Below are 14,966 nucleotides of genomic sequence, written 5' to 3' on the forward strand. Positions count from 1 at the left end.
ACTAGCATTTTCTTCAAATTTGCAGTTAACTATTCTTTAGATACTAGCAATTACTGGACAGTAATTTAGCAAATTTTAGTGCTTGCAAATGTTTGTCAGTGATTTCTATTGGTCTGTGGTTGGGATACTGACAGTCCACTTCTGTTTAATGGTCTGTGTTTATTTAATAAATATTTAATATTTTTAAATAATAATACAATGAATTTAATACAATGAATAAGAACTAATACCTAATAGTCCTAGTGAAAATGTACACAGGCTACTGATAGCATGTAATCAGAATACATACTATCCATTATCTGAATAACAGACCTTTGTAGAATTCAATTGAATAATTAGCAAAGGAATAAGAAATATCCAATGCACAAGTACTAGAGAGAAAATAAAAAACATTAGTCATTATTGGATTACTCAACAGTAATAATATAATATATAAATAATAAAATATAAGGAATAAATGTTAAAAGCCATACATGACCTCTCACTGAATCTTATAGATGTTGATTGTTCATGGAGGAAAAATTTGTTTAGGTCTATTAATAACACTGTCAATGTGTCAAGCAGTACTCTCATTAATAAAGCATCGAGCCTTAAAGGGGTCTTCGGATGCTACGTGCACTTTTACAAGTTGTTTGAACTGAAATGTGTGTTGGCAGTGTGTGTACACAACCACCCTATAATGATAAAAATCCACCCAGTGTTTTTTTTTTTTTTATCTCGTTAAATCATTTCTCCTTTCTCAAATCGAGCCGATCTCAGATGTGTGACGTTTGAAGGGAATGCACCCCCGATCTACCTAAACGCGTCTATGTTCGTGTGAATCATTCGTGATCCAGCTTCACCTACAGAAGAAGTGAGTATAAGGTTTTTTAATGAATCTTTGCAAATCAGCTTTCCTAATGTGCTAATTAGCAAGTTTCACAATGAATGTAGCTAAAGTTAACAGTCTCTCAGAAAGTGGCTTGGAAAAGAGGGGCGGGGTCAGCAGAGCTCATTTGCAATTAAAGGAAAATGCTACAAAACGTCTTGCTTGAAAAGAGCTGTTTTTGACAGGGTAAAAAGGGTGTTGTTTTACACTACCATTGAGAAATTTTAACCAAACTATGTTACAGACTTTTTGTTAAAGGGATAGTTCACCCAAAAATGAAAATTGTGTCATTAATTACTCACCCTCAAATCGTTCCAAACCCATAAGACCTTCGTTCATCTTCGGAACACAAATTAAGATATTTTTGATGCATTCTGAGAGCTCTTTCACCCTCCCATAGACAGCAAGGGTACTACCATGATCAAGGTACAGAAACGTAGTAAGAACATCAGTAAAATAGTCCATGTGACATCAGTAGTTCAACCGTAATTTTATGAAGCTACAAGAATAATTTTTGTGCTCACATAAAAGTCTGCTGTAGCTTGCATTCATTTTGGTGAGTATCACGACACATGCGAGCACTTCCGATTCGTGTAAACAACGTATGCGCATTGCGCTGCTGCTTACGTCAACACAGACATGCGTCAACGCGCATTGCGTTGTTTACCTGAAGCAGAAGTGTGGGCATGCATCGTGATACTCACCAAAATGGATGCAAGCCACAGCAGACTGGATGAGGAGGAGAAGAATTGTTGAACAAAGTTGTTATTTTTGTTTTCTTAGCGCACAAAAAGTATTCTTGTAGTTTCGCAAAATTACAGTTGAACTACTGATGTCACATGGACTATTTTACTGATGTCCTTACTACGTTTCTGGATCTTGATCGTGATAGTACCCTTGCTGTCTATGAGAGGGACAAAGAGCTCTCAGAATGCATCGGAAATATCTTAATTTGTGTTCCGAAGATGAACGAAGGTCTTACGGGTTTGGAACGACTTGAGGATGAGTAATTAATGACAAAATTTTCATTTTGGGGTGAACTATCCCTTTAAGACCCTAAAGAATCATATCAACTTGTGGAAAATGGGCATCCAATGAACCCTTTAATATAAATGTTAGTTTACCCATTATAGCTTACCCATAAACAGAGTAACCATTATAATAACAGCAATATATAGCGTAAATATTACTAAGGCTATTAATTTCAAACATCAGGCTATTGCAAAAAAAATTCATTATCAAATTAAGTAAAGACCAAATATACAACTAACACTGAATACTACTAGTTGATGGAGTCTGTGTGAAGTATGAAGAGACACAATATATGCTGAATAACCGTGGCCTGTAAATAATCACATAAATACGGTGTTTTTGTTTTGCGCAACATAACAGTTAAAAAGGAAACATATTAGAGCGATGACAATTACAGGACAATTAAAGCGCAAAACAAAGGAAGGAACAGAGAAATTCCGATAAATGTGACGCTGAACCAGTGAGATGCAGAAAAAGAGGTCAGTATGTTTCCGAGAGCGGCGGCGACATTGAAGCATCATCACGGAACCTGTGTGTGGATGCTCTTCTTGAAGATGCAAGACTGAGCCTGTCAGTTCAATACATCCAAATGCACGCGTTAAAACGAGGAAGTAAGAGCCATTGTTGTTTAAAGGCTTACCCTCCGACAGCTCCAGATCCAGCTCAGCGAGCTGCTCCCGGACCTCTTGGGGGAGAGCGGACACATCCACATCGGGCTCTGCCATTACGGCCCGAAACAGGGGGAAAGAACGGAGCTGAACGGTTTACCGACAACAACAATACCCGTGTCCTCCTCACAGTGAAAGACAAATGGTATTAGACGATAGACCAAGCTCCATCATCTCCGCCATGCCGAGAGAGAAATCCCAACCGATGGGAAGAGTCACATGACCAGGGCTCGGGATGAGGAGTCTGAGCCTGTGCTCTGAAGCCGCGGCGATTTTGCTCCCTCTGGTGTGGCGAGAGAGAAGCTTTGTCTAATGCAATACACACACAAAAAAAGGTTTTCCCAAAAATAAAAATTCTGTCATTATTTACTCTCTCTTTTGTCTTTCCAAATCCGTAGGTAGCGAAAAAAGGGGGGAAAGGGAGACATTTTGAAAAAGCTTCACGTAGCTCTTTTCCACACAAAATAGCAACCAAGTCTGTCAAAAGACGGAGAAAAAGATTTTGCACAACCTTAAAATGTATATTTAATTAATGGATATGGTAATAAAGGCTACTCTGTCTTGTACCTTTATAATATATTGACAACCAGTCATCACAAGCACACTTTTCACAAGCTGAAATAAAATAAATAAAAAAAATGCAATTCCCAGTAAATGTCAGATGTACAACTGATATACATAGACTAATAAGAAACATAATTATTTAAAAATAAAAGACATCAACTGTTAAGTGTCACAAATGGAATTCTAGGAATGTTAATTTATGTTCTTGTTCACTCTTAAAAACTACACTTAACACTATTTTACTTTAATATTGCATGAAAAATTGCAAGTCTTATTAGGTCTACTAAAGTTTTTTGAAAGTGCATAAAATTACTTACCATTAACCAAGGTTCTTGCCATATCATTTTCATGACCTTTTACCATTAAAATTATTATTATTATTAAAAAAAAAAAAAAAATCCCATTATCCAATCAGTGTCCTCTGATTTCATAGTTTAAGGTAGTTTTAGACTAGAGATAAGGGTTGTATTGATTGGGTGATAACATGTTAATTAAGAAATAAATCCCTACTTGTGTACATATCATTGTAAATATTATGTTATACACATATACAAGGCTTGTAATGTTTATATTGTTCACACTGATACACAACAGAATGTGCCTCATTCAAGCTATTCCATACACACAGAGCAGTCACGCACACAAATCCCACCAAACCACCTCTATATACAGAGGAATAGAACACCTTCAAAATAAGATTGCAGAAAACCAGCTCAAAGCATCTCATTGAATGTCCAAGAGGCTAGAGTTCCAACAATGTTTAATTATAACATATCTTAAGGACTGTTTGAGTTAGTCATTATCATACAGTAAGCAATGTTTGTATGCTGACACTCATTTCATATTTACAACTCTAGTTTGAGGGCTTCACTTACACATTACACTATTTGGGATCAGTGAGTTATGCATACTGTGGAAAGCAGTACGTTCTACATCTAAATGGGATAAATTCAGATGCAAGGAAGCTCAGTGACAGAAACTGATATGGCAGATTGGATCATTAAAAAAACACCTAGATAATATACACATCATCTAAGCAAAACGCATTGAGAGGAAAAATGATGCAATCGTCCAAAATCTATTGAAGCCAATTTCCTAAACAAGAAGAGAAGAAAAAAAAAACATGATTTGGTAAATCATAATTATGAGATAAAAAGTCAAAATTATAAGATAAAAATTCATTGACATACAAAAATTTAATAAAAATACAAAATTCGAACCTATTTTTTGTTTTGTTTTAAATTCACCTTTGATGTAATTATGACTTTTTATCTCATAATTATGACTATCTCATAATTTAGACTTTTATGTCGTATGTTTGTCTTTTTCTGTCATAGATATGATTTATCACTGCATGATTTGTTTCTTATGTGTCAGAAATGGGCTTCCATAAAAAAAAAAAAATAAAAAAAACATATTCAAAGTTGGATTTTAAAAAACCGCAACAGTTTTGATATAAAAGCCAAGCTTAAACTAATGCAGATGACCCTATTTAAAAAGTGATCGGACATGAACTGTTTAATGGAATACAACTTAAGTTATGTGTTAGTTATGCGCACCAGTTGAAATTCATTCAGGGTGGCCAAGTGAGTCTTTCAGGCCACGAAAAAGAAATAATAATGTTTTTTATTTCTATTACGTCATTCTAAAACCCAACTTACTCAAAAGCATTTCAACCATTTTGAAACGAGACTTCACATTCATAGCCGGGTTAGTTAACTACTGTACATTCACAAAATGCAAGCACAAGAGTCATTACGCGTGAGATTTTGTGCCTGTGTTCCCTGTTATGAGACCAGATGCACTTAAACTTTGGGGTCTAACCTAAATGCAAAAGATTTATGTATTTTGGTTAAAGATACATATAATTCAGCAGAGCATATCATAATCATACTGATCTAAAACATGTCCACATGGTTATGCTACCCGTTATATCCATCTATATATATATATATATATATATTGCAAAACGCAGACAAACCAATAACGATATTCAAATATAAAAATATATTTTCTCTCCATTCTTAAGCTTTTGCCAGCCCATTCTGCAGTGCCAGGTTACGCTAAATGTGGGATACGATCTTCACCAAAACAGCCACAGAAGCACAGACCTGAGAGAAGTTACTTTAGATACAACAGTAAAATTAAGACAGAGAGGAAGAGAGAGAAAAGGAAACTCGGAGAAATGGTAAGAGTGAGTATGTGTGAGATAGTGTCACCAAGAAAGAAAGAGAAAGGTGTTAAACTTATCTGCATAGTGTAGTAATCATATTTCTAATGTGGCCAGAATCATGCATCGAATCATTATATGTGACCCTGGCCCACGAAACCAGTCATAAGGGTCAATTTTTCGAAATAAATAAGCTTTCCATTGATGTATGGTTTGTAGGGATATGACAATATTTAGCCGAGGTACAACTATTTGAAAATCTGGAATCTGAGGTTGCAAAAAAAAATATATATATATTGAGAAAATCGCCTTTAAAGCTGTCCAAATGAAGTCCTTAGCAATGCATATTACTAATCAAAATTTAAGTTTTGATATATTTACAGTAGGAAATTTACAAAATATCTTCATGGAACATGATCTTTACTTAATGTCCTAATGATTTTTGGTATAAAAGCAAAAATCAATCATTTTGACCCATACATTGTATTTTTGGCTATTGCTACAAATATACCCCAGTGATTTAAGACTGGTTTTGTGGTCTAGGGTCACACATTATAAAAACCATTGGAGAAAATGCAAAATAAGTAGAAATACCTGCAAACGAGACAAATATCAACTCAATGCATTAGTGAGAAGATATACAAGTATATGTAAAGGTGTATTTTATAGAGATGACAGAAGAGACTTCATTTCCAATGCAGTGCTTCCTAGTCTGTGCAGTCTGAAAGGGGAGTCCTATGATGTCGCTACTTAGCCCGGGGGAGAGTCTGTGATAGGCTAAGGGTGAGCAGGGTGTGGTCAGAGCCTGGTAACATTTGTTCCCATTTGTCAAATGAGAGCATTTACAAACACACCAGAACTGACAGTTTTGAGGGGAAAGGGGGATTCGCTCCTTTGAAAGTATATTAAGTTCCCATTGGCTGAACGACATGCTCATCATCTGGATGTGGGCTGCGATTGGGAGGAAGCATCTCCAGCTGTGTTTCTCCACTGGCCCGAGCCCATTCCCGCTAAAACAGCAACAGCTTCCGCCGCACGCACACTCAGACCATTAACCGACACCGGAGCCGGTACTGACACAGGCATCACCAGCGCCGATGCTGAACTCTCATCCACTCCTGCAGCTAAAGGGAGGGAAACAGAGGAAGGATGAATATTATGCATAAGGGATTTAGGACAAATAAAAAAAAACATGTTTGCCAGGTAGGAGGATGATGATGAATAGATGGTATACCGAGATATGCTTTTTTCTGCATCGCAGTAACAGGGCAGTCCTTATGAGCCAACAGCAGCTCCTTCAGACGTGTCACTTCAGTCCTCAACATAGACACTTCATTCTGTCAAGCACATATACACGACTGTGTCAACCCAGTCTTATAATCAAAGTGCATAAATGTCTTTTTTGGATATCTTATCTCTGCTTAATAATTAGAGACAACAATAAGAAAGCCATTTATAGGTTTATACCCCCAAAAAGTGCATGACACTGGCTCATCCAAAAATATAAATATTCCGTTCAAAAAATTAGGATCAGTAAGATTTGTGTGTTTGTGTTGTTTTTTTCAAGAAATCTCTCTTATGCTCACCAATTATGCATTTATTCAAATTTATCACAAATACAGTAAAACAGTGACATTTTAAAATATTATTATAAATGTAAAATGTTTTCTCTTTTAATATTCTGATTTGGTGCTCGTTGACTAATCAGTGGTCTTAAAGACCATCTGTATAATGATTTAGGGTCATGTTCTACAGGACTGTTCACATAGGATGCATTCTTGCATTAAAAAACAGCTGGACAGAGTGCAACGGAATGCATAAATGTTGAACTATTTTTAACTTGATGTGCTGATGGTGCAAGAAATTGAGAAAAAAAAAAGAAAACTGATAAAAACAGCAGAGTGTAAGAACACACATTCCTCCATGGGTAACGAATATTCCACACTAACACGTCTAACTAAAAAAAATAAAAAAAATTTAATTGTGTACTAACATACCAAAATTACTAAATCAGAAGTAGAAACAAAAATACTATACATAAATCTGAGGGGGGAAAAAACACACTAATAAAACTGATAAAAGCACATAACAAAAAATGTAAAAGAAACCTGAAAATTTACAATAAAAGCCAATTCAAAATATTTATAAGTTCTAAAAAAAATCAAATAAATAAATAAATAATAATAATGAACTAATAACTACAACCTTTTATTGAATAAAACCATTACATTTCACAAAAAAACAGACACCTACAGGTTATTCAAAAAACATGAACATTGCTTACAGCAGTCATTTAGAAGTTTGAGAGTAATTGTCCTGAAATGTACTTTAAAAGGCAGTGAATTAGCTGTAAAGCTAATGTTTTGTTGGTTGTAATTTCTGTGCTTTAAATGGGATGAATTTTGGGAAGCAATTTTCTAAGAGAGAACTGCACTGCACACTTTCAGCTTGATAAAAGCTCTTATGCTCACCAATTCTGCATTTGTTAAAATTTATTAGAAATACAGTAAAACTGTGAAATTGTAAAATATTATTAAAATGTAAAATATGTGTTCTCTTTTAATATATTTTAAAATGCAATTTATTTCTGTGATAGCATCATTTCTCCAGTCTTCAATGTCACATGATCATTCTAATATTCTGATTTGGTGCTCATTTCTCATTATTATCAATGCTGAAAAAAGTTGTGCTGCTTAATATTGTTGTGGAAACCGTGATACATTTTTAGGATTCTTGTATGTTTAGAAAATTCAACAGAACAGCATTTATTTGAAACAGATTTTTTTCATTTTTCAATGTAGGACTCATTACTGTCACTTCTGATCAAGATAATGCATCTGTGTGAGTATTAATTTCTTTAAAAGAAAAAAAAAAAAAAAAAAAAACCTTATTGACCCCAAACTTTTCAACAGTATTGAATCAAAATCATCTTGTTTCTTGTATCTTTACAGCCTGACTCACAGTAAGCGTGACGTTAGAAGTAGCTAGCTCCTCAGCGCGTTTCTCCAGGGCATTGACCCACACTTTCCGTTTTTGCCGGCAACGGGAAGCAGCAGCTCTGTTACGTTCAAGGAAACGGCGCCTGCGCTCATCCGGCTCAATATCTGCCCCTCGTCGTCTGCGGCCTCCTTTTGGTGGAGCAGGGGATACCTGCAAGATATTGCATGAGCTGTCAAATACATTGAGAACTTATAAGCATATGTCAACAGTAAAATAGTGTATACTGATATATAATGCTTGCGTTGAGCTTATTTACGATGAAATATCCCATTGAAACCCATTAATTTAGCAATTGATAAAAGTCATAAACCTTATTCCTAAGGAATAGGCAAATACTATTATATATGTAACACAGGTATGAGATGTTTGTGAGCACCTGTGGTTGAGCAGGTGATGGTGTCTGATCTGTTTTTTGTATTGGTGCTGGTCCACTAGGACTCTGCTGAGATAGTGCTGCTTTTAGCCTCTAGATGGAGACAGATCCCGTACACAAACACAAGGAAATACCACAACATTTAATTTAATGCTCAAAACCTGTGTGTTACATTTTTGTACTTAGTTAATGGTTACATAATAAGCCCATTGTTAAGCATTTATACCCAAGTAAACACTGCATGTGCTAGCGTGGGTGTATGTGTGGACATTCTCACCGTCTTGGCATCAGAGTGTGTACTGTATCCAGACGGAGAGGAGGAGCCACTGCTGCTTCCACCAATAGGAGGGCCTGGAATCCCTGGGATATTGGGCACTGGGTTTGATGATCTGGCAAGCTATATATACACACACAGCAACACAAGCTTAACATACTTTAAACACAAAGCATAGACACAAATACAAAACAGTTGTGTACTTGTTTTGAGGGTCATTGCTGAAAATGTCATCACAGATATTGTAAAGGTAATAGTAATTACTATTGTTTTGATTTTAGATATATATTTTCGTAATAGACAAGTCAGTGGTCTTAAAGATCATCTGTATAATAACAATGACTGATTTAGGGTCATGTTCAGCAGGACTGTTCACATAGGATGAATTGTTGCATTATAAAACAGCTGGACAGAGTGCAACGGAATGCATAAATGTTGAACTTGACGTGCTGATGGTGCAAGTAATTGAAAAACAAAAAACTGTTAAAAACAGCACAGAGTGTAATGAGTAACAAATATTTCACACTAATACTTCCAACTAAAAATTGAGGTAACATTAAGTACTAAAATACCAAAATTACTGAAACTGAAGTAAAAATAAAAAATACTAAATATAAATAAATAAAAAACAGACAGACAAAGAAAAACACTAATAAAAATGATAAAAGGACATAACAAAAAATTTAGAAGTTTGAGAGTAATTGTCCTGAAATGTACTTTTAAAGGCAGTGAATTAGCTGTAAAGCCAATGTTTTGATAGCTGTAGTTTCTGTGCTTTAAATGGGATGAATTTTGGGAAGCAAATTCTCAGAGAGTTTAACTGCACTGCACACTCTCAGCTTGATAAAATCCTCTCCAAGAATTTGTGTCTTTTAATGCAACCCCTTTAAAGCAGCACTAAGACTAATAATTGTAAAAGTATTTAAAATAAAACAAACTTGCAGACCTCACTAACTCTAATCTCCATACCGATATGACTGAAGTCTGCCCTGGACTGGGCAGCAGAGGAACAGTCTGACCATTTGGAAGATGCATCAGCATAGGAAAAGAACCAGACGGCGAGCTGAAAACAGATTTACAGAGGTACTATTTTAGGACATTTTTCCTCACAAAGGGGGAGGAAGCAGAGGTGTGAATAACACTGAAATGATTCATGCAATTACAAAAAGTTTCAACTCAGAGGAGTAAATCTGCTTCACTGTTGAGGATGAACACAACCAATCACAAAGTCAGACTTGTGAATTAATCACAAGTCAGACTTGGTTGGATCAATGCATACAATGCATAAAAAAGGCACACTACCGTTTTAACATGAGGTGCCCTCTGCACTAGTGTGTTTGTACCTGAGTCTGTTTGACGGAGGGGTACGGGTGATAACAGAGGTGGGAGATGGCTGAGTTGGGTTCATGGAGTCGAAACCTTTGTGAAGTGGGAGAGAGCCTGGGCGCACTATGGTTGGTGTAGGGGTGGAACTCGCTGCAGTTCGTGGAGGAACATCCTGTAAAAGTGAGATACATGACAATAATATATGCAGAACTTGAAAAAAAAAACCTGCAAATACTGTAATCTATCTTGCCACACATTTTAATTCACCTTGGCTTTCCTCATGGCAATAGGCTCTTTTGCCATGGCAACTGCATCTTTGCTGTTTGTCATGCTGGAGGCGGAGTCAGGGCTGCCTGGAGGGGAGGAGTCAATCTCAAGAGGCCCCTCCCTCTCTTTAACTTCTGTAGGTGTTTGTAGAGCTGGAAGCTTTGAGGTTAAAGATATCAAGTTCACTAAATAAACTTTGCCAAACAGTGCATTTAAATTGATAACCCTTTAATATTTTACACATTACTTATCTGAAATCTTACCGTGCCCTTAATTCTCCTCTCCTCCTCCTCCTGTGTTTTGCGGAGATCTTGCTCGAAAGAGCCAGCTAGCTCACTAAACAAACCCACCTCCTCACAATTCTTAAGAAATCGAGTGGGAGTGGGTGTCTGATCTGCACACACACACACACACACGTTTGTTTGACTATATTAATGAGGACATTGCATTGACTTCCAACCCCATGCCTACCACTACCCCTCACAGAAACATGTGCAAAACACTAGATTTACAACAAAACATGCTCTGGCCAATTTATAAGCCTTTTTAACTAACGAGGACCAGTAAAATGTTAATAATAATAATTCCTTTGTGTCATCATTGTTGTAGTAGTAGTGTGGATGTCCCTATACTCGCAGAATTAGAATGATTATTAAAACTTTATAGTTGCAGTTACAGTCTTTGGTGTGAACCAGCTTTATCTATTACAACACAAAGGAACTATATCATTGGAATCATTTCCAGAATGTTTTTTTTGTTTTGTTTTGATAAAACATTGCCAATCAGAATCTACCCGACGTTAAAGAACTGAAAAATTCTTGGTGTGAACTGGCCTTAACACAAGCACTCTGACCAATCAGAATGACAAATTCATCTATGTGGGGACACAAACCTGCTATGATAACGGTGTCTGTTCTAGCTTGTCCGAATTTCAGCGTCATCTCATGCTTATGTTTGTGCACTGCCAAATGGTCCTCGTTGGTGAACCTCAACGGGAGAGAAACATAGACAGAGACACATGCATCAACCCGCTTCAAAGTTTTCAGTCAATTTGTGTCTCATCCTAATTCAAATCAGATGGAAGCGAGAAGAGAAGCAGTGGATGATACCAGGCCATCTGTTGTTTTGATAACGGCTTATGTTATCCAGTTATGCAGTGCTATGGGAGCCTCTTACAGTTGCTCAGTGGAAGCAGGGATTAAAACAGCTGGTGTGATTTTAGAATAAAAGTTTTGGACAACAATCTGTCACTGGCTGGCCCTAAGATTAAGGGCCGTAAAGATTCTTAACTCTTTATATTTGGGATTCCAAAACCTTAAACATTTGGACTAAAGTATCAGGACTGCACAGGAGTTAAACACCTTATACACAAGGACAGGACCATCATAAAAAAAAAATAAAAAAAAAATTTAAGAGTAATAATGCGAGAAAATAACTCTTACCTGTCCACAGCCCGGGGCAGTGCAGACAAAAGGTCGATCGTCTCCCATTTTAGATCAACTGCTTCCTGTGTCACTTCTAAACACCATCCAGAAAGAATAGTTATATCTTATGAGACCTCAGACTTCTTAAAAACCTCATTTCTATTCGTTTCAACTCATTTTTTAAACAATCATCTGATCATAAAACCACTATTTAAAAGAATTCCTCCCAAACTTTGCATTTGAAGTGTTGTGCAGTCTCTTGACAGATGACAGGAATCCAGACTTCATTGCAGCACAGAGGCCTGCTGGGTTCATCTGATTGCATAATGTGCATGCTGATTACATGATAAGACGCTTTCATTTGACTATTCTCTGAGATCATCCCCGTTTAAAGAACATTTCCGCTAAATTAAACCCGCTTCAACACAAAAGATTTATCACACCAGCACATACGCAAGCTAGCATGCGTTTCATCTGTAAGCCATTCCAGAATCATCTATACAATAAAATTACTCCACACTAGAATGTAATAAAGCCATAACAAGCGTTTTAACGAAACGATAACATGTCAGAGGATTTGTCTTAACTCCTGGCGCGCTCTGTTTCGTTTAAAAGGTTCTTAGCGATGTCCGATTCGTGAACGAATCGTTCTTTTGAGTCGGATCTTTTCAATATATTGGTCGAACCGGTTCACAAGACCAATCAGAACGCTTCGTCCACGAATCTGGCTGAATCAAAGAACTGACAGTAAGAGCATTTCGAGTAAACCAAAACTACTTTAATAGTTAAAAAGCGGAAATGATACAATTAAAATCTATTGGAGATATGTTTACAATGTGATTGTATGGCAGCTTTATCAACACGTGCAAAACGTTAGTACAAATATGTAAAGTAAAATAATGTAAAATATATATATATTATTTTAAAAATATTTTGTTTTTAATCAAAAACTGAAATAAGACACGTTACTTCATTAATATCACAATTTGGCAAAACAGTGACAACGAGATGACGCAATTACGTGGCAGCGTACGTAATATCTGAATCACTTAACCCAGGTTTTTTTTAACGAACTCTGCAAAAGAACCGATTCGCAGAAACGAGTCGGACTTCCCATCACTAAAGCTAACTGGCTAATGCTAACCACACACGAGCCAACAGGCTCCAACACCCCATTTACACTGCAAGCGAGCGACGCGATTAGACAAAACAAGAACACTCCCATTATATTAAACGAAGCTACAATGCCAGCGCGAGAAGATTATCATCTATGATTATAATGGGGATGTTCTAATTGTGTCGCGTCTCGTGCAGTGTACACACGGTGCTCATGACACCGCCACTATTCGCGCGACCAGCGCTGCTACACTTGAAATCACTAACTGTAATGCATCTGATAATCCAAATGTGTTCCATGTCGCCTGTTCTCCATCCAAGGGTTTCAGTGTTTACAAACTTACCCTGCTCCTCCCTCTCTCGCTCGTTCCCTCTCTCTCCGCGTTCCCACCTTTGGAACTCCTTCATCCAGCTAACTCACTCTATGTTAATCTCGCGATATGTTGATGTAATACTCAAAACCAGATTAAAGTCGTTACGTAACAGATTTGAAGCCGTGATGAAAAATCTATTGCTTTAGTTTACACATCTCTGTGCTACACTCCCAACGCGTCAAATAAAAACGGGTATTACAGACGGGGAAAATGCTCTTAATAAAGCATATAACGGAATGACAGCCATAAACTCATCTTTAAACGTTTTAAATCCGAAAAGAACTGCAATCAGACGTCTATATGGGGGAGTATTCACGTAGATATGGATTTCCATATGGATATCAGTTTAGGACCAATCAAAAAAAAGAATCCTAATAAAAGGATTTTCTCCCATTCATTTGATAAATTAAGATATTACTTAAAATCACTATTTGTATTTAAATAACATTTTGCAACTTGACAGCTAAAGAACGTCACAAGGGTTTTATAATACAAAGAATTTTAAATTACTTGAGTTCCAGAAAGCCTACCAAGGGTTGCAATACTTAGAATAATTGGTTTATAAAAGAAATTGCTATAGAAATCCTCAAGCAGTTTCAACTAGGTTGTTCAGGAATAAAAATAAATACATAACTAAATAAATCAAACGCTGATTAGAATTATTTCATCATTTATTTTTTTCTTCCATTTCCTTTAGCTTTTTTTTTTATTTTTTTTTTACCCATCTTCATTGAACATCTACAACATCATCCAAAACACTTCATTCAGCAGTTGCTAGGTCTACCCCTCTACAGAAATAAAAAGAAAGGGTCAATACATGGTTTTCATTTTCGTTTTTGGCTAAAGACTTGCTACTCAAAACCGCATTTCATATCTAAAAAGCTTACAACATACACAGGTTATAAGATTAGCAACAAAACAAAATACATTTCATGTCACCAACCAGTGACAGTGAATCAAATCAATTAATTCAGATAAAAGAATAAAAAAAATAAAACCAGGTCCACCGATTTTGCTAATTTTAGTGGCACAGTTTCTACTAATTTGCAGCCCAAGGATAATATTGCCAAAATTAGAAAATAAAAATCTGAAAATACATCAAACTAATAACATATTTTAGGGCAAGAAAGCCACACTAATGAAAAGTTAAAGAAACAGACAATTTAAAACAAAACTGACGCATGAATTTTCCCTCCAATGTTTTGCCTAAAAACAGTCAAATAAAAAGCAGGGGATTTTAAGAAAATTATTCATAGGACACCTTTATAAGGTTTTACACACAAAGTTTCATAAAACTAAAACATACATTGTTCAACTCACTAATCAACATAATCATGATTTTAACAACTCGCTCATTAAACAGTGGCCCTGTCCATGGCAGAATGATAAGAGAGGAGTGAGGGAGGAGGTACTGCACTTAAACAGCACGTCCTGAGATTGTCTCTCTGCTGATTTGACTTTGGTCTGGATCTGTGCACAACCCATCCATACATGTGAATGAGATAAAAAG

General features: G+C 36.2%; 2 protein-coding genes across 9 annotated transcripts in view; both read right to left on the reverse strand.

Moving 5' to 3' along the window:
- Nucleotides 1–2,837, reverse strand: part of LOC109052580 (disco-interacting protein 2 homolog B-A-like) — a 31,836-nt gene extending 28,999 nt beyond the window's left edge. For 2 of the 5 annotated variants that reach the window (XM_042758540.1, XM_042758539.1), the window contains exon 1: nt 2,541–2,831. In XM_042758540.1, coding sequence (XP_042614474.1) covers nt 2,541–2,625 — 85 coding nt within the window. In that variant the 5' untranslated portion in view covers nt 2,626–2,831. Of the gene's footprint in view, nt 1–2,540 lie in introns of all 5 variants that reach the window. The other 3 variants (XM_042758538.1, XM_042758537.1, XM_042758541.1) reach the window with 2 other exon arrangements.
- A 3,112-nt stretch (nt 2,838–5,949) lies between these two features.
- Nucleotides 5,950–13,574, reverse strand: LOC109091444 (cyclic AMP-dependent transcription factor ATF-7-like). Of its 4 annotated transcripts, none has more exons than XM_042758561.1 (12): nt 13,427–13,574; nt 11,985–12,060; nt 11,435–11,531; nt 10,806–10,936; nt 10,543–10,701; nt 10,293–10,447; nt 9,919–10,012; nt 8,953–9,072; nt 8,679–8,768; nt 8,264–8,452; nt 6,537–6,639; nt 5,950–6,426 (listed from the first exon to the last, which is right to left on the reverse strand). In XM_042758561.1, the coding sequence occupies exons 2-12, from the start codon at nt 12,030–12,032 to the stop codon at nt 6,239–6,241; spliced, it is 1,374 nt and encodes a 457-aa protein (XP_042614495.1). In that variant the 5' UTR covers nt 12,033–12,060; nt 13,427–13,574; the 3' UTR covers nt 5,950–6,238. The 4 variants fall into 4 exon arrangements, with proteins under 4 accessions (XP_042614495.1, XP_042614496.1, XP_042614497.1 ...); XM_042758562.1 differs by lacking the exon at nt 13,427–13,574 and adding an exon at nt 12,199–13,420; XM_042758563.1 differs by lacking the exon at nt 13,427–13,574 and adding an exon at nt 13,350–13,412.
- Between the last annotated feature and the right edge of the window lie 1,392 nt (nt 13,575–14,966).

The sequence above is a fragment of the Cyprinus carpio genome, chromosome A6, assembly GCF_018340385.1.
Source record: "Cyprinus carpio isolate SPL01 chromosome A6, ASM1834038v1, whole genome shotgun sequence".
Classification (NCBI taxonomy): domain Eukaryota; kingdom Metazoa; phylum Chordata; class Actinopteri; order Cypriniformes; family Cyprinidae; genus Cyprinus; species Cyprinus carpio.